The sequence below is a fragment of the Anolis carolinensis genome, chromosome X, assembly GCF_035594765.1.
Source record: "Anolis carolinensis isolate JA03-04 chromosome X, rAnoCar3.1.pri, whole genome shotgun sequence".
Classification (NCBI taxonomy): Eukaryota; Metazoa; Chordata; class Lepidosauria; order Squamata; family Dactyloidae; genus Anolis; species Anolis carolinensis.
Genome location: NC_085847.1, coordinates 1,775,948 through 1,796,301, shown reverse-complemented (window position 1 = coordinate 1,796,301; position 20,354 = coordinate 1,775,948). Strand labels below are relative to the sequence as shown.

The 20,354-nt window shown below is 44.1% G+C and overlaps 2 protein-coding genes across 2 annotated transcripts in view; one reads left to right on the top strand and one right to left on the bottom strand.

Annotated features, from left to right (window-relative positions):
* brap (BRCA1 associated protein) overlaps positions 1–20,354 on the top strand; it is a 61,551-nt gene that overhangs the window by 19,824 nt on the left and 21,373 nt on the right. Inside the window, exon 3 of the mRNA XM_062958392.1 lies at positions 1,770–1,969. Coding sequence (XP_062814462.1) covers positions 1,777–1,969 — 193 coding nt within the window. The 5' untranslated portion in view covers positions 1,770–1,776. The remainder of the gene's footprint in view (positions 1–1,769; positions 1,970–20,354) is intronic.
* On the bottom strand, positions 1,674–20,353 carry acad10 (acyl-CoA dehydrogenase family member 10). Its single transcript, XM_062958391.1, has 21 exons — positions 20,234–20,353; positions 16,952–17,153; positions 15,030–15,178; positions 14,619–14,813; positions 13,007–13,165; positions 12,731–12,890; positions 12,482–12,623; positions 12,260–12,328; positions 10,979–11,160; positions 9,860–10,010; positions 9,508–9,653; positions 8,554–8,727; positions 8,064–8,437; positions 7,648–7,788; positions 7,172–7,309; positions 6,339–6,429; positions 5,388–5,546; positions 4,420–4,592; positions 4,175–4,318; positions 3,523–3,600; positions 1,674–2,428 (listed from the first exon to the last, which is right to left on the bottom strand). The coding sequence occupies exons 1-21, from the start codon at positions 20,336–20,338 to the stop codon at positions 2,294–2,296; spliced, it is 3,267 nt and encodes a 1,088-aa protein (XP_062814461.1). The 5' UTR covers positions 20,339–20,353; the 3' UTR covers positions 1,674–2,293.

Here is a 20,354-nt window from a genome sequence, read left to right as displayed (position 1 = left end):
TGACTCTGGGGGTTGGTGGTCATCTCCATTTCTAAGCCGAAGAGCCGGTGTTGTCCATAGACACCTCCAAGGTCATGTGGCCATAGGCATGACTGCATGGAGCGCCATTACCTTCACGCCGGAGCGGTACCTATTGATCTACTCACATTGGCATGTTTTCGAACTGCTAGGTTGGCAGGAGCTGGGGCTAACAGCGGGCACTCACTCCGCTCCCCGGATTCGAACCTGCGACTTTTAACACACTTCGCCACCAGGGTTCCACAATTTAGTAATACTGTATATGCTAATATTGTGCTATGCTAATAATATAATAGATTCTATAGGCATATCATGTTGATAATGTTATAATATAATACAATATAATACAACTTCTAATAATAATATTATATATCATATATTACAGGTAATATTATTAATAATATGGTGGTATAGCCCCGGTGGCGAAGTGTGTTAAAGCGCTGAGCTGCTGAACTTGCAGACTGAAAGGTGTCAGGTTCAAATCCTGGGAGCAGAGTGAGCGCCCGCAGTTAGCTCCAGCTTCTGCCAACCTAGCAGTTCGAAAACATGCCAGTGTGAGTAGATCAATAGGTACCCCTCCGGTGGGAAGGTAATGGCGCTCCATGCAGTCATGCCAGTGGCCACATGACCTTGGAGGTGTCTACGGACAACGCTGGCTCTGGGAGTTGGTGCTTAGAAATGGAGTCGAACACGACTGGACTTAATGTCAGGGGAAACCTTTACCTTTACCTTTACTAAATTGTATTATACCACTATACTGCCATATTGTTAGTAATATTACATGTAATATATAATATACAGTTATATGATTATTATATTGTATTACATTATATTATTGTAAATATTACATGTCTATACAATATATTATTAGCATAGCACATTACGTATAATATATCATATACAATTATATTATTAGTATTATATTGTATTACATTGTGATATTATCAATATTATATGCCTGTACAATCTTATATATTAGCATAGCACAATATTAGTATTATATATTGCTAGATTGTACTATATCACTGTACTGCCATATTATTAGTAATGTTACATGTAATATATAATATACAAGTATATTATTATTAGTATTCTATTGTATTACATTATAACATTAATATCAATATCATATGTCTATACAATACATTATATTATTAGCATAACACAATATTAGTATTATATATTGCTAGATTGTACTATACCACTAGACTGCAATATTATTAGTAGTATTACATGTAATATATAACATAAGTTTGTTATATTAATATATATTATATTGTACTATATTATTATACCACAATATGTATAGTACAGTACCAGTATATTATACTATTAGTATTGTATAATATCTTGTTCTTTTATATTTTGTTATATTGTATTGTTCTGGGCATGGCCCCATGTAAGCCGCCCCAAGTCCCCGTTGGGGAGATGGTGGCGGGGTATAAATAAAGTTTTATTATTATTATTATTATTATTATTATTATTACTATGTCATAGGAGACTCTGGTGGTGCAGTGGGTTAAACTGCCTAGTCCTAGTCGAGAAACACGAGTGGGATAAGATGACGAAACAACAATAAAAAAATTAAAAAAAAAAAAAAAAAAAAAAAAAAAAAAAGAGAAACACGAATCCCATTGAAGACAAGAAATACAGGCAAGGGTCACTGAATGTTTATTGCATTGTTTATGTAACAGTGTCATACAACAGTTCAAAAGCAGTCTCTTAGCCATAAATCCCATTCTTTTTTACAGTAAGAGAATGAAGTGCTGCCGCCCCAACAGCAGCAACAGCAAACCCGCCGGTGCTGCCGGTCAGGGCGAGCGGGCCTTTAACCTTGACAAAGCAGAGAGAACCCCCACAGCCGCCTTCTTTCCTTACCCGCCATCCAGATGCCCAAAGCAGAGCCAACGCAAGGGTCTTCTTCCCATGCAGGAGTCGAGACACCGCAAAGGTAATGGAGGGTTTTCTGATACCTAAAGTTTGGCTTAATGTCCAAGAAAAATTAAGGCACGTCCCTGGTGTATTGATTGATACGCAGTGAGTCTGGTAGTTTTATTATAGTGGATGAACCTGGGAATGTACAAGGCCTCTTGCCCAGCATGAGGCCTCAAATGGTGTGACTCTCCTTCCCCCACAATCAGAGGAATCATCAGCAATGAGGAACATTTGACACACACACCTATACACAGACACGCTAATCTTGGTTCATTTAGCTCCTAGACATCATTTCTGTGCATTTCTCAACTGCAGCTGCTGGGAACATATCACACCCCATCTAACGCTTCAGTTCCATTTTAGTGATGGCTTCCCTGTGGACTTCGTCGGGGCCGTCGGCCAGGCGCAGGGCCCTTGCCCAGGCAAAGAAGAGTGCCAGGGGCTGGTCGTTGCTGAGTCCCGCTGCCCCAAAGGCCTGTTAGGGGAAAACACACCCCATATATAAAGGAAAGGATGGAGAATCCAAGCTAAAAACAACTGCATGTTTGAATAGTTTACACTTAAACTTGCTTTACATTTTTGGAAGGGTGTCTTCTAATTTTGGGATTTTGTGAACTTTTGATAATGTGCTTTTTTGAAATGGTTGTAAAACATTGTGCTGTCAAAAGCTTTCATGGGTTGCTGTGAGTTTTCTAGGCTGTCTGGCCATGTTTCAGAAGCATTCTCTCCTAATGTTTCGCTCACATCTATGGCAGGCATCCTCAGAGGTTGTCAGGTCTGTTGGAAACTAAACAAGTGAGGTTTATATATCTGTGGAAGGTCCAGCGTGGGAGAAATAACTCAAGTCTGAAGGTTGCAATTAATCACCTTAATTAGCATCGAAAAGTCTTGCAACTTCAAAGCCTGGCTGATTCCTGTCTGGGTGAATCCTTTGTTGGGAGGTGTTATTTGGCTCTGATTGTTTCATATCTGGAATTCCCATTTTCAGAGTGTTGTTCTTTATTTACTGTCCTGATTTTAGAGTTTTTTAAATACTTGTAGCCAGATTTTGTTCATTTTCATGGTTTCCTCCATTCTGTTGAAATTGTCCACACGCTTCGTCAAGACAGTATATAAAAAACAGCACTCTGAAAACAGGGGAATTCCAGACATGAAACAATCAGGGTGGGCTAACACCTCCCAACAAAGGATTCCCACAGGTAAGAAGCTGACAGACTTTCTCTGCAAGGCCATTAAACGGTAATCAAGGTGATCAATTGCAACATTCACACTTGCCTCAAACAGACAAGAGTTTTTTCTCCCAACCCAGACTTTCCACAGATATATAAACCCCACTTGCCTAATTTCCAACATACCTCACAACTTCTGAGGATGCCCACCATAGATGTGGGCGAAACGTCAGGAGAGAATGCTTCTGGAACATGGCCAGACAGCCCAGAAAATTCACAGCAACCCGGTTGTAAAACACTTTGGAGTCTTGAATAGGGGCAAAAGGTAGAATAGAGATAAATAGAAGAATAATGATCATCCTTTGGGGAGAGGCGATAGGCCAGCCTTGGAAATACTCACCTGGATTGCTCGGTCGATGACTCGCAGAGCCATGTTTGGAGCCACCACTTTGATCATGGCAATCTCAAGAGCTGCTCCCTGGGCAGGGGTGAGATAAAATCAAATGGTGGGATGCAGGCAAAGTCTTTCCAGGGTTTTTTGAATGCATGTCAAGAGGAGGACCCAACCGGCCTTCCAAAATGAGTTTTATGCCACCTCATGTGCCAATATGTTTAATTCAGAAAATATGATACTTTCAAGATACTTGGGAGGTAAATGGGAAAAGAAATGCAGGTGCATTGTGTAATCATCCCTTCGGCACTTGAGGAAAAAAACAGGGCCCACCCGCTATTCCTGCTTTCCCACAGTGGGATCTGGTGCCATGGTGGAGGAGGGGAAAATCACAAATGTGAAATGAATACTTAAAATGATGGCTGGTAGAGGAGCTGTCTCACTTCCACTGTGTAGAAAAAAACCCTCATTGCTACTTTGGGAGCCTCTCTGGCCCAGATCCAACCCCTTGGCCTAGAGAGAGGTTAGAACAGTCCAGCCTTGAAGCCCCTCTCCTGTGTGCAAGGCAGAAGTTCCCTGTGCCCACTGCACCCAGGTGTCAGAATGCTCACTTTCACCCCCCTCCCCAAATTGGGACATGCTGCTATTTTCAGAGTAATACCTTATTCCCAACTGTATCCATGAGGTGGGCTGCTTTGAGGACCAGGAGACGGGCTTGTTCAATCTCAATGCGTGACTCAGCAACACCTGCCCGGATGGTGCCCTGTTCTGCCAGTGGCTTTCCGAAGGCTACTCGGGAGGAAACCTGCAGACGGGAACAGGAATGCGGAATGTGCCAGATAAGAGCGCTCGCATGGACTAAAAGCCAGACGCAATATGATTTCTAAAGGCAGTCCAGAGACTCACCCGCTCCTTCATGAGAGCCAGCGCTCTTTCCGCAAAGCCAACTAGCCTCATGCAGTGGTGTATCCTTCCTGGGCCCAGCCTCCCTTGGGCGATTTCAAAACCCCGGCCCGGTCCCAGCAGGAGGTTCTCTTTGGGGATGCGGACGTTCTCAAAGGTGATCTCCCCATGGCCAGCTAGAGAGAGAGATACATAATTTGCTGGTGTTCCCCACTGCATCCAGGACTGGCAGCAACTCTCCAGGATTTCCCCATCATCTGCTTCCTGATGCCCCGGAGGCACCACAAGCCAAATTTAGCAGCCTCTGTAGGCAAGGCTGGTGCTTCAACTGCTGAGCTACGGTTCCTACCCTCTGGAAGTAATTTTAGCAGCTCTTAATCCTGTCCCAGGGCCTTGTCATCTTTTGGGCCCCACAACGTATAGAGACTCTTTCCTTGTGGCACTCAAAAGGTTTAATATTTATTTGTTTGCTACATTTATATGCCGCCCTTCTCACCCCGAAGGGGACTCAGAGCGGCTTACAAATTAAATTTACATACAATAATATATTATTAGCATTGTACAATACTGGCAATAAATTACTATATTGTACTATATCAATATATAGTAATATTATTAGTAATATTACATGTAAAATATAATATATAATTAATATTATTATATTGTATTATTAGTATGTCGTATTACAATATAATACTATGAATATTATATGTATATACAATATGTTATAATTATTATATATTAATAGCCCATACAAGGTTGTATAACACCAACCTCTCCATGGAATGAACTGGAACTACGTAAAACCTCATCTTTCCAGAAGAGGCCTAGTTCCATATGTAACTGGCAACCAAGGAAAGAGCCTTTGTAAAGGTAAATCTCTCTAGTCTTTGAGAGATCTGCAGATCACTCCCACTTCGTCCCCTGCACCCCATTTTCAGCAGACCCTTGAAGCAAGTGCTTGGCATCACCTGGAGCATCATCCACACCAAAGACGGTGAGTGGCCTGATGACGGTGATGCCAGGTGTGTCCATGGGGACCAGCAGCATCGACTGTTGCTTGTGCCTTGGGGCTGTGGGGTCAGTCTTGCCCATAAAGACACACAGCTTGCAACGAGGATCCAGGGCACCTGTCAAGAAGAGAGGTGTGAATATACAAGAACATTTCCTGGTTTCAGTTCAGACAATTAAGAGTATATTATACTTTAAAAAAGGATTCAAGGAAAAAGAGTCCTTTTGGGACAAAATAATGCCAACAGAAAAAATGTACAAATATTTACAAAAAATCGACAGAAACAGAACAAGTAAAAGAGTGTATGGTCAAATGGGCAGCTAATGAAGGTCATATAATAAATCTGGATGACTGGGGAAAAATATGGAAATATAAATTAAAATATACATATGCCTGCGACTTAAAGGAAAATTGGTACAAAATGATGTACCAATGGTACATAACTCCCCAAAAGTTAGCAAAATCTTATACAAATATGCAAGACAAATGTTGGAAGTGTGAAGCCCATGTAGGTACTTTTTACCATATGTGGTGGACCTGCAGAATAGCAAGGAATTTTTGGAACAAAATACAAAGAAAAAATCCAGAATATTATTAACTTCATTTCTATCCTGCTCTTCTCACCCCGCAAGAATATACTAGATATTAAACTTCAACTGAAACCAGAATACTAATTGGGAATAATCAACACCTAATGCTGGAACTATCAACCAGCATGGTAATCTCGCACTGTGACTCCCGTAATCCTTCACCCCATAGCTGGCTAGGGCTGATGGGAATTGTGTCCTAATGACTACTTGAAGGGCACCAATTTTGCCCACAGTCTTAGCTGATTCATCTGTACTTTCACCACATCTTGCATCATAGCATTCCAGCTGCAGTAAGGCAAACTCTAGGATTGGCAACACACCTGAAATCCACCACTTCCGCCCATTCAGGACATAGGCATCTTGCTCCTCAACGATGGAAGCCTCAATGTTGGTGGCATCAGAAGAAGCAACCTGAGGAAAGCAACACACTCTAATTTAGAAGAAAGATGGAACACTGTTTCCAGAACAGCACATCCCATTTAAAACACCTGACTATGTTCAATATAGTTGGATGATCAACTATGTTCAACACCCAACGGAGCCCTGCTTATGGCACTCCGCTCATCACTTCATTCCAGGATAAAGAGAAAGCATTGGTGAGCACCTTAAGCATTGGACTGGATGGTCAACTCTAGGATTTTATGATTCTAATTTAGAAGAAAGATGGAACACTGTTTCCAGAACAGCACATCCCATTTAAAACACCTGACTATGTTCAATATAGTTGGATGATCAACTATGTTCAACACCCAACGGAGCCCTGCTTATGGCACTCCGCTCATCACTTCATTCCAGGATAAAGAGAAAGCATTGGTGAGCACCTTAAGCATTGGACTGGATGGTCAACTCTAGGATTTTATGATTCTATGAATACAGATATATCTTTGTCTCCACATTTATGATCAGCAGAGAGAAAAAAGTCAAAATTGGAAGTAGATGCTGGATGCGGACAATGCCAATTACGAGATGATACAAGTACCAGTCAAGTTCCTTTCCCCTAATCCTTGGAGTAGTATTGTTGTCATAAGGATGGACATGGGAGGAAGAGAGACATATATGTTTCTATCCCACCCAAGACTGTGTGACTAATCCATCAAGGCTTCTGCTCACACCTTGAGAAGATGTCAACTTTCCTTGACCTGGGGCCACTGACCTGTGGTTCTGTCATGGCAAAACAGGAACGGATCTTGCCATCGAGCAGAGGCTTCAGCCAATGTGCCTTCTGGGCTTCTGTTCCATAGCGGATGAGGACTTCCATATTGCCAGTGTCTGGGGCAGAACAATTGAATACCTAGGAAAAGGAGTGAAGTGCTGGTTAGCAGTCTTGGTAGAAGAGGAGAGAGGGGACTCAGCATGGTCAATGGCTTTCTATGAAGGGAATGGCATCTCTCCTCTGCTGCTCCTCAGTAACAGACTAAATGGAAAATGTCTGTGAAGCACAAAGGAGGAACAATCCTTGTTCCAAGGGAGCAGTTCTCTTCAGTGTCACAGCTACCAGAGGGAGAAGAAGGGAAACTCTCATTCTCAGTCTGTGGGCCTGAGGCTGTAGGGTGGCCAGTCAACCATCCCCAAGAGGGAGGGCTGCGAGGAGTTTCTGAATTGGCCCAGGTTGGGCCTCTAGGCAGCTACCTCAGGAGCATAAAGCGAAGTCCCCATTAGCGCACACAGGTGGGCATACTCCATGTTGCTTAGGCCAGCTCCGTATCTCATCTCAGGGTCACTCTCCAGTGGCAGAAAAAGGTTCCAGAGGCCCTCAGCCTTTGCTTTCTCCTAAGGACGAGAAGTGGGGAAGGGGAGGTAAGCCAACGAACCTGAATGGAGTAAAAAGATGTTGTGTCAGGCACAGAGCCACACAGCAGGTTCTGTGACTCAGGACTTGAACCTCAATCTCCCAATCCCAAGACTCCAACCACTACCAAATGAAACCAGACTGGAAAGGAAACGATCTCACAAAACTATCCCTGGTTACCTACGTACACCTTGATAGCCTTATATTATCCTCAGCCAGAAAGTCGGGCTTTGTTTATGCCATACAGAGGACTTGCCTTGAGCTCTTCTAGGAGTGGGTGGGGTGTCCACCTCTCTGGGGAAACCTGGTAGTTGCGCAGCAGCTGCTCAGCTGGGTAGATGTGCGCATCCAAGAACCGCTTCAGCTTGTGGTGCAGCTGCTGGACCCGGCTGGGGAGGCCATCCAGAGAGACAATCAACTGGGAGCTGGGAGTGGAAGCCACCCCGGAATAGTGTCTCTTTGGGAGCTGCCTTGGATCAGCCCAGGTACTGAATGGTCTGGCAGGAGGCGTGGAGGTTGGGAGCTCCTTGAAGACCCGGAATCCCTCTTTGGTAGCGAAGTCCCAGGCAAGGTCTGCTATGAGTTCCACTTGCTTGCCAGTGCTTTCGGCAGTGGCCGAGCTGGCCTGGCCTTCAGGAAACAAACAAATGTAGTCCAACCGCTGTCTCCCACCCTGGCAAATAACAAGAAGAAGGCCCTATGACCAAGTCCAAAGACTCTAGGTCCAAATGATTTTGTCCTCTCACCTGTAAGGGAGCGTTTGTACACCCCTTGAAGGATGGCGGCAATTCTAAAAAAGGAAAAGGCCACGTAGAAGTTCCAGTTCTCAATGGGAGGGATGTCCATCTGGTCGCAATACAGCTGGACGTAAGCCTCTGCTGAGGGAATGCCCAATTGGTGCACATCATGGTCTCTCAAACCTGCCAAAGGATGAAGAGGGGACACACAAGGCAGGAGTAAGATGCTGGGCCAAGAGGAGGACTTAGGTGTCCTCATGGCCTTTCCAGCCCAACCTAAGCTTCTTGAACAACCAAGGTAGCAGCGTCCACGGCTCTTGATCAGTTTGCTATGGAATTGGCCAGGAAGACACAGCTCCCAGAGAGGGAGAAAGTCAACCTGAGGAACCTCAGAGATAACTGATGTCGCAGGTTGGCTTGAACAGCGTTTTTCTAGCAGGGAATAAATACCATCTTCTGTCTGATCTTGGACACTTAGCAGGGCCAGTACATGGATGGGGGATGGCCAATGCCTACCAGTTGCCATGGGTTATATTTCAGAGGATTTCTTGCCTACAGATGTCCTAGGAAATTCATGGAGCTGCTATAAGCCGAACGGCGACTTGAAGCCATGTAGGCATGCTTTGCCAAGGTTTGCAGAAGGATCAACCAGCCCAGCACTTGTCCAGTCTTGCTGGGCCAGGACTGGTTTCAGCTTCCCTTAAATATCTCCCCCTGCTGGTTGTCCTGCAAACCTCTGTCCTGGTGGATCAGAGCAAAATAGAAGAGCAACCCACTTCAGGATACATCCCCGCACCCACCACTGACTCCGAATCTTCTCTTTCCAACCCTAAGGGAGGCCCAGTGCTGTTGGCTTTTCTGCAGAACTCAACCACCTTTCCTAAGCAATACGTTAATTCGCACCCCGGCTGTTTCATCTAAACAGATGAGTCGCCTTCCTCCCACTAAAGAATGCACACACACCTTTTAAGATGCTAAAGTGAGATGGCAAATAATAAGCCACGCAGTTATAGGCCAGGTCCGAAAGAGGGTTGCCCAAGGTGGACAGCTCCCAGTCAAGCACGGCCGCAACCTCAGGCTTCTCTGGATGGAAGATCAGGTTATCCAGCCTGCAAAAGGAAGCAGTAGGAAGATGCAAACTAGGAGGGTGACGGGAGAGCTGGAGAAATGGCTTTCAGGGATGGGCAGAGTAAGCAATGCATCAAGCAAAGCCTGAACTGAAAAACAGCAGGATTCCACTCAAGCTAATCCTACTGTAGCCATACATATCTGTCTACAAGAGGCAACATGGCCAAGGATGCTTGCTGACGGATACCTGAAGTCTCCATGCACAACAGAGAGACGCTCGCTAGCCGGCATGTGGGACGGGAGCCATTCAATGAGCCTCTCCATGGCTGGGATCGAGTGCGTCTCCGTAGCACGGTATTGCTTGCTCCACGTCTGGACTTGCCGTTGGATGTAGTTACCTGAAACAGTTATTTCATTCAAAGTAAACAGCCAAGAAGACTCCCACAGCAGCTCATAAAGATTAGAAACAAAACTGTCCCTGTCTGTGGCTTGAAATCTAAAGGCATGACACAAGAGAAACAAGTATTGGGAGGAAGAAGGAAAAGGAAACTTAGGCACCATAGCAGACTCTATCAGTCAACATCCAACCCATCTGGAGGCCTAGTTCTCTCCCTTGCACGTTGTTTTCTCTGCAACGAATATAGATATAAAAAATTCCCTTATGTGGGAAGCCGTTCTACAGCAACCATATCAATACTAGGAAGCTGTATATAAAAACATGGCTCAGAGAAAAGCTGGCAGTTTTCTTGTACTTACATCTAAACTTGTTTATAAGCATTTTGCACTGAATTGGCTAGATTTTAAAATCTGATTAGAATTTTCTTTTGCCAGCACCTTTAGAGTCACTGGTGAATTACCCCCCAAAATATGGATGCGTTTGTTCCTCCTTTCCGATTCCCACACTGTGACTGAGCAAAACCTAATCTCTAAGAACAGTACGTTTCAGATCTATCAGCCTGGAATGGAATAAGCACCCTTTGGGGAGAACAAGTCCTCAAAGTCCCTGGCAGCAAGTTCCTTCTCCAAGCTCTGAGAGTGGTCTAGTCAAGGACAACCTTGGCTGCTGTTTCCTAAGGGAGGCTGCCAGGTTTGGGGTCCTAATCTAGCCTTGGTCCTTGTGCCTCCATTCCAGTTCAAGATCAATCTGCTCAAGCAGCAAAAAAAAAAAAAAACCCTGAAAGGTCAGCATGAAAGACAATTCTGAGTAAGCGAGCTTTCTGCAATCTGAGATGTTAGGGGACTGCAGCTCTCATTAGTCCTAGTAAACACAGTACAATGGGAGATGCAGTCCAGGAATATCGGGATGGCCACATATGCCCCACCTCAGCAGCAGGGAGCAGCATCAAAGCTCTGAGAATGCATGTACCATGTTTCCCATAATCCTCAAGGCCGGCCACTTGGATGTCTACGCTGTGGATTTTACAGAGGACCCTGTTCATGGCGGTATAAATCTCCATCCGCTGCCTGGCTTCCAGTCCTGGAAGAGAAGGATCCTTGAAGATCCGCCCGGCGCAGTGCTCCATTAGGTAGAATGGGGTTCCAATGATGCTGGGATGATACAAGAACACGGCTATGAAGCTCTAACCCTTTCAGAACATTTGAAAACCCCTGTCTCCCTGTATGAGCCTGGTGAGGATGTGAGAGAGGGCTTAGACCAGTGGCTCTTAACCTTCCTAATGCCGCAACCCCTTAATACAGTTCTTCATGTTGTGGTGACCTCCAACCATACAATTACTTTAATTGCTACTTTATAACTGTAATTTTGCTACTGTGATGAATTGTACTGTAAATATCTGATATGCAGGATGTATTTTCATTCACTGGACCAAATTTGGCACAAACACCCCGATGCGCCCAAATTTGAATACTGGTGGGGTTGGCAGGGATTGATTTTGTCATTTGGGAGATGTAGTTGATGGGATTTATAGTTAATCTACAATCAAAGAGCATTCTGAACTCCACCACTGATGGAATTGAACCAGTTTTGGCACACAGAACTCCCATGACCAACAGAAAATACTGGAAGGGTTTGGTGGACATTGACTTTGAGTTTTGGAGTTATAGCTCACCTACATCCAGAGAGCACTGCGGACTCAAACAATGATGGAACTGGACCAAACTTGGCACGAATACTCAATATGGCCAAATGTGAACACTGGTGGACTTTGGGAAAAATAGACCTTGACATTTGGGAGTTGTAGTTGCTGGGATTTATAGTTCACCTACAATCAAAAGAGCACTCTGGACTCAGCCCACAATGGATCTGCACCAAACTTGGCACACTACCTACATGGCCAACATTGAATACTTCTCTGCCAAAGTTCCTAAGACCATCAGAAATATGTGTTTTCTGATTGTCATTGGTCGGGGTAGGGGGACATAAAATGGGTATGCTTTTTAAACATAATATGCATTTTAGATGTATTTAAATCAATGTCTTAAAAGCAGTGTTAGAAGTAGAGGTATCAAACCGTTGTGCCGCATATTGTTCTAGCGTGGTTGTTTTGTAATTTTCATCGCAAGCTGCTTTGAGTCCCATTTTGGGGGGAAATCGGGATAGAAATAAATCAAATAAATAGTAATTTCCAGGGGAAAGCCAGCTCTGCTCTTGCTCTGCTCTTAAAGACACACAGACACAGACATTCACCTTGGATCTTCACATAAGGCTAGGACTTTGGGAACCGGAACGCCGGCCTGAGCCAAGGCCTTCAAAACCCTGGAGGAGTAGGAGGAGAGAATTAAGACAGGAAGGATTTTCTGGGAGCACGTACATTTGTCAAAACCAGGGAAGGTGACAAGTTCCATAGGGCACCCCAAAAGGATTGTTTGCAGCTGGAAATAACACCCAAAGTGTTGTGGAATCCCTCACCTGAACTCTCTCTCAACAGCATGAGCAGAAGGTAGCAGCTTGCCTGGGGGCTTTTTCCTTAAGACGAAGTGATGATCTCCAAACTTTACGTAGTATGTTGGATTGGACTGCCCATGGCTGAACTGTCGAAGCACCAGAGAGCCTGAAAGTTGGAGGCCAAGCATTCAGTAAGCAAGAGTGGCTTTATCTTCACAACAATCTTGGAAATGACTCTAGACTGCAAAAAAGTGGAAAAATAGACTCTAGTACCTTTTGCATGAGTCCCCAAGATGCTTTCAAGGTAGTCTTGGAGAGGCTCCTTAGGGATCTCCATGGCTGGCCTCACAGAAGATGTATAAGGTACCGAGGACCGCAGGGGGAAACCCAAATGTGTTTCTAATTCTTCTATTGCTGTGTTTGTGTCTTCAACCTGAGACAAGGGCAGGGGTCAAGGAAAAGCAGGAGACCACTTAAAAACTGAACTATCAGTTGAACAGCAAAGCATGTGCTTTAACACTGACTGCCCGGCCCCACCCAACGTCTTACCTTCACTGTTTTCATACCAAGCTGAGCCGCAGCTTTCAAGTTCTGCCCAAGGTCATCCAAGAAAATGGACTCCCTGGCTTGGACCCCTAGTCGCTCCAAGCACACTTTGTAGATACGGGGGTCTGGCTTACACACCCCTTCCCGGCAAGACTCGATTATCTAAAGGAGGAATAAAAATACAAAACACATGCAGACAGGTGGATAAAAGGATGCAGCATTCTTCCCACTCCTTCCATCATGTTCATCTGTTTGCAGCATTATGGTTCACAGAGATCAAGGCTGTATGCTGAGGGGATGCCCCAACTAGCACAAGAAGACACAGTCCAGAGGAAGAATTAAGATACATTCAACTTTCCTCCCAAGCACCGCTGACCCATTTAAATCAATGGAACTAGTACAAAGGGAGATTAAGAAATCCCATTCATTTCATGGCCTGAGTCAGGTCCAGTCACTTTATGATGGCAATCCCTAGCCTGGTGCTTTCCAGATATGTTGGCCTGCATTCCCCATCATCCTCAGCCACCAGACAACTACAAAATCAACTGTAGGGATGGAAAACGTTATTCAGCTGGGTTGCTGTGAGTGTTCTGAGCCGTATGGCCATGTAGCAGAAGCATTCTTTCCTGACGTTTTGCCCACATCTATGGCAGGCATCCCTAGAGGTTGTGAAGTCTGTTGGAAACTAAACAAGTGGGGTTGTCCAATGTGGGAGAAAGAACTCTTGTCTGTTTGAGGCAAGTGGGAATGCTGCCATTGGTCAGCTTGATTAGCACTGAATAACTTCAAAGCCTGGCTGCTTCCTGCCTGAAGGAATCCTTTGTTGGGAGGTGTTAACAGGCCCTGATTGTTTCCTGTCTGGAATTCTTCAGTTTCCTGAGTGTTGTTCTTTATGTACTGTCTTGATTTTAGAGTTTTTTAAATACTGGTAGCCAGATTTTGTTCATTTTCATAGTTTCCTCCTTTTTGTTGAAATTGTCCACATGCTTGTGGATCTCATTGGCTTCTCTGTGTAATCTGACATGGGTGTTGGCGTGGTCCACTATTTCTGTGTTCTGTTCCTTGATTTGTGTCTGGTCGATGCTGTGTTTGGTGGTCCCTACAGTAGACTCCTGCAGAGGTGAGAGGATCCCTCTTGTCCTTTGCTTAACACAGCATTTGTTGGATTTTTTAGTGGGTCCACAGATAGTTTATCTGTTGTGTTTCTTCATCAGTTTCCCTCTGCAGTCAGTAGTTCCTTTGATGTCTGGTAAGACTAATTCAACAAGAGAAGTCAGTCATAGCAGGGTACTTGATGAACCAACCTGGACACAGCATATTATTGGAGAACACAGAAATACTGGACCTGGTTTCATTTTTTAAAAAACTGCATTTTAAAAACAGTACTTGCAAAACAGACCCCAGTTTAGAAGTACTGCATCCCCTTCTGTCACCAAAAATAAAATACATCTTCTAAGATGCTGGCTCAAAGGAGGGATCCATGCCCAAAAAAGTGCTTCACACGGAAATCTGCCAAACTCCACTGATTCAAATTTGCCTAATTCATCAACTAAAATATCCTTGATAACCAACCTCCCTAAAAAGCGGGAGTCTCTGTTACATATGGTCAGCTCACCACATCAAACTGCTTTTTGTCCAGAGGGAGGAAACTTTCTCCGCTCGGCAAATAGAAATTGTTACTCAGGACAGCCGTTTTGAGACCTTCAGCTCGGATACACTTTATCGCTTCCATCATAACCGGGAGGGGTACTGCATTCTGGCTACTGGTATATTCGGAAAAGAAGGATTCGACAGGAACAGAAGAATTGGCCTATGGGGAAAAAGGCAAAAAATGACAGTCAAAAATTTTGTATGGGGAAAAAGAAGATAATGTGGATTCTCCTCTTGCAAGAACCCACAAAAGCCATGAGACAGGCCCTTTGTGGCCTGTCACTTTTTTCCATGTAATCTAATGGATTTCATACACTAACCCCTCCGCCTGGGCCCTTGTACATCTGATAGAAACCAAGCTGTGAAATGGGCTTACAATCCCGGAGCACTGCTGTCCGAACTCCTGCAGAAACTCGGCCGGTCTCAGCTCCCCTCGCATGTACCTCATCCAGGGCCTGTCGCCCCCTCCCGATATGAAAGCCTGCCTGATGGTGCCAGGGGGGACACCAAGCCGGAGCTCCCATTCTAAAGAAAGAAAGGTAGAGAGGTCAAGAACCAACATGGGTCTCTCAAAAGGAGTACAGAGATGTGGAAGCATCCAAAATATGTCCTGTCTACTAATGGCGCATACAACCTCATCAAGCAGCACAGAAGCTACAAAATATACAAGACCAGCAGTGGGTCGTGATACTTTAAAGTAGAATCTGGGGTTCTTCGGACGGCCAACCCTTATTCAGTCATCTACTAACCTTGGTATGGCTCCTCTTGTATTCTGAAGTGTTGAAAGATTTCTCTCAAGGCTGTTAGTATGCATTTAAACCCAAATTGGTTGGTTTGCTTTGGCCCACTGACGCCCCAACTGCACTGCCATATAAAATCCAGATTATCTGCTTTGATAAAGTGAAATTGTTATTGGTCGTTGGTTCGATGCCTTTTGATATATCGTTATAATGTTGTTGTTTTATTCTGTCTTATATTGTTGTGATGCATTTTAATGTACAGTAGAGTCTCACTTATCCAATCCTCGCTTATCCAAGCTTCTGGATTATCCAAGCCATTTTTGTAGCCAATGTTTTCAATATATCATGATATTTTGGTGCTAAAATCGTAAATACAGTAATTACAACATATCATTACTGTGTATTGAACTACTTTTTCTGTCAAATTTGTTGTATAACATGTTTCGCCGCTTAATTTGTAAAATCATAACCTAATTTGATGTTTAATAGGCTTTTCCTTAATCCCTCCTTATTATCCAAGATATTCGCTTATCCAAGCTTCTTCTGGCCCGTTTAGCTTGGATAAGTGAGACTCTACTGTATTACATTTTAAACTGTGTCATTCGGGCTTGGCCTCATGCAAGCTGCCCTGAGTCCCTTCGGGGAGATGGAGGCGGGGTACAAAAATAAAGTTATATTATTATTATTTGAACTGGATTATATGGCAGTGTAGACTCAAAGCAGATAACACCATGTAACAAAATTTGAAAAATGTTCTGTTTCTGGTTTGAAAGTGTTCCATATTTCCTGTTTAATTCTGCGGTACTTATTTTGAAAGTAGTTGTTCTACTCCAGAAAGCTGCCACAATTTGCAATTGTGTAATTTTCCGTAATGAAAATACTCCATTTTTAACCTTTCCATGTGCAAGGTTTTTGCAGTTTATCATGTTTTTGTGATAAAACCAATTGCGAAATGACATTTCTAACCCAGGAACAATGTGTAATCTGGGATCAGATATTGGATTATATGGCAGTGTAGATTCCAGCCTGATACGGAAAGGTTAAAGGGCAAACAAAATAAGGGAAAGCCATGCTGAAGAAATAGTCCCTCCAAGGCATTCTGAGCACTGGGATGCATGAGATATAAAGAACAAGCATGGCAGACATCACTTGGAAACAGTGTTTGCTCTTTATTGATGGGCCAGTGTGGCTGCAATTGACTTTTATTACTCGCTTACACTGCCTCGGAGTGGTTTCAGAAGGCCTCTAAGTATGGATGGCTTTAATGGCTTGTTTGGACTTTGAATCAGCCCTCCGACCTTCCTCTTAACAGCAAGACCAAACCAATTACTGACATCATGAGTTTGCATGGATTCAGGAGCCTGGGTTTTCTTTCCTCGGGATTTCAGCTTATCAGGTGGGACTGTGGCCGGCGAACTCAGCAAGCAATTAAAATGGAGAAACTACTCAACGGTGAAAGTGAAGCAATCAACACAGAGATTCTGCATTTCCCTTTGGGAGCTCGATAGTATTTGGCTGCTCCAGTAGAGAAAAGCCCTAGACGGTGGGCCGGACTCACCTGCGGCCACCCTCAGCGGCGAAGGAAGCAGCACGCCCCCCATGTCGAAGATCACGGCTCTATACGGACAGGAGGCCAAAGCCCGCCGGGAAACCGGGTAGGGAGATGTGTGCCATGGCCGCCGGAGGAGTCGCCATCTCCTGAGGTGGGGGCTGCAAAGGGCTTGGAAAAGACTTCCGCCTGCCATGCTCCTGGGCTGTGTCTGCAGAGGAAGAGAGCAATGCCTGAGGGGTCGTGGGCCACCACACCTTCTGACCCAGGCCTTGGGTGGCCACTCTCTGCTGTCCCCCCCCCCCTCCTGTTGCTTCTGTCCCTCCCAGTGTCTGTGCTTCCCAGCAGAAGGGACTTTGGACCTTGGCTCAAGCCTCCTTGGGTTTGCTTGGCAACCGAGGCCGAGCCCCCCTGGCCACTGGGCCTTTCCCGGAGGATCAGGAGGAACTACTGGCCTACAATTCAAGGGGCAGGTGATTACTTATAAAGCCCTATACTCTTCGAGCACAACCTGTCTCTGAGACTATATCTCTTCTTATAAACCGGCATGAGCTTTAAGATCAGCAGGGGACTTCCCTCTCTCGGTCCCAGAACCATCTCAAGTGCGGTTGGTGGGAATGAGAGAGAGGGCCTTCTCAGTGGTTGCTCCCCGGCTCTGGAATACCCTCCCAAAGGAGATTAGATTAGCCCCCACCCTCCGATCCTTCTGATCCAGCTTAAAAACATGGATGTTTAAACAGGATTTTGAGGTTGACACTTTGGCACTTTAGTTATGAATTGATGGCTGCTAGTTATCCTTGGAGTCCTCGGTGGCACAGCGGATTAATCCGCTGAGCGGCTGAACTTGCTGACCGAGAGGTCGGAGCTTCAAATCCGGGGAACGGGGTGAGCTCCCGCTGTTAGCTCCAGCTTCTGCCAACCTAGCAGTTCGAAAACATGCCAATGTGGCCTGGTTCTTTTTTGGAACCGACCCAGGATTTTATCATAGTATATTAATCTCAGCTGGCATTTGGTAACAATAGACATTGACAAAATTACGATCTGTCAACTGCAAAAGGCCACCCTACTGGGATCTGCACGCATCATCCGAAAATACATCACACAGTCCTACACACTTGGGAAGTGTTCGACTTGTGATTTTGTGATACGAAATCCAGCATATCTATCTTGTTTGCTGTGTCATACAATAATAATAACAATAATAATAAATCACACAGTCCTAAACACTTGGGAAGTGTTTGATTTGTGATTTTGTGATACAAAATCCAGCATATATATCTCATTTGCTGTGTCATACTATATAATAATAATACATTACACAGTCCTATTTATTTATTTATTTATTTACAGCATTTATATTCCGCCCTTCTCACCCCGAAGGGGACTCAGGGTGGATCACATTACACATATAGGCAAACATTCAGTGCCTTATAACATAGAACAAAGACAAACAAACATAGGCTCCGAGCGGGCCTCGAACTCATGACCTCCTGGTCAGAGTGATTCATTGCAGTTAATTGCAGCTGGCTTGCTCTCCCGCCTGCCCTAGACACTTGGGAAGTGTTTGACTTGTGATTTTGTGATACGAAATCCAGCATGTCTATATTGTTTGCTGTGTCATAAAATAATAATAATAATAATTATTATTATTATTATGTTGAATGTGTGTGGAGAGATAACTAGTTCCAGCACCAGTTTGGTACAGAGTGTTCTCTGAATGTTGGTGAACTACAACTCCCAGAATTCAAAAACAGCCCCAACTCCACCCCACTGACACGAAAAATAAAAAAAAAATGCCCAAAAGCTTGGTCCCATAACCAAGTTATAACCCTCTGGCTGTTCAACTCCCAGCATTTCCTAACAGCCAGAGGGTTATAACTTGGTTATGGGACCAAGCTTTTGGCCATTTTTATTTTTATTTTTCGTGTTAGTGGGGTGGAGTTGGGGCTGTTTTTGAATTCTGGGAGTTGTAGTTCACCAACATTCAGAGAACACTCTGTACCAAACTGGTGCTGGAACTAGTTATCTCTCCACACACATTCAACATAATAATAATAATAATTATTATTATTATTTTATGACACAGCAAACAAGATAGACATGCTGGATTTCGTATCACAAAATCACAAGTCAAACACTTCCCAAGTGTCTAGGGCAGGCGGGAGAGCAAGCCAGCTGCAATTAACTGCAATGAATCACTCTGACCAGGAGGTCATGAGTTCGAGGCCCGCTCGGAGCCTATGTTTGTTTGTCTTTGTTCTATGTTATAAGGCAGGGGTCCCCAAACTAAGGCCCGGGGGCCGGATGCGGCCCTCCAAGGTCATTTACCTGGCCCCCGCCCTGAGTTTTATAATATAATATTTTATATCAGTTTTAATAATATAATATATAGTATATACATATAATATTTTAAAATATCATAATGTTATACAACATAATACTAATAATAATACCATATAATAATATTAATTATATGTTATATATTACATATAATATTACAGTATAGTGGTATAATTCAATATAGTAATATATAATATTAATATTGTGCTATGCTAATAATATAATATATTCTATGTACATACAGCTGCTCTGAGTCCCCTTCGGGGTGAGAAGGGTGGGATATAAATGTAGTAAATAAATGTAGTAAATGAATAAATAAATAAATAATTTAGGCTCGCCCAAAGTCTGAAATGATTTGAAGGCACACAACAACAACAACAACAATCCGAATTAACTTGACTATCTCATTGGCCAGTAGCAGGCCCACACTTTCCATTGAAATTCTGATAGGTTTATGTTGGTTAAAATTGTTTTCATTTTTAAATATTGTATTGTTCTTTAATTGTTGTTGTTGTATTGCACTACAAATAAGACATGAAGTGTTCATAGGAATTTGTTTGTATTTTTTTTTTCAAATGATAATTTGGCCCCTCAACAGTCTGAAGGACTGTGGACCGGCCCTCTGCTTTAAAAGTTTGAAGACCCCTGTTATAAGGCATTGAGTGTTTGCCTATATGTGTAATGTGATCCGCCCTGAGTCTCTCTCCACACACACTCAACATAATAATAATTATTATTCTCTGTCCAAAACAAATCCTAGAATAGTAGAGTTGGAAGAGACCTGGTGGGAAGCCCATTCTGCCAAGAAGCAGGAAATCGCATTCAAAGCACCCCCGACAGATGGCCATCCAGCCTCCAAAGAAGGAGGGAAAAGCTTGAGGGAATGCTCAAGTTGGCCCTGACATGTCTTGGACTACAAGTCCCATGGTGCCAACTGCCAACGCTGCTTACCTGGTGCTGAGAGATCCCCCAGGACTTCCCTTCCCACCAGTCGAGGGGCGGGGCTAGTGGAGAGCCCCGCCCCCAGTTGGGAGTAGCCCCGCCCCCTCGGCGCATGCGGCCAAACACTCCC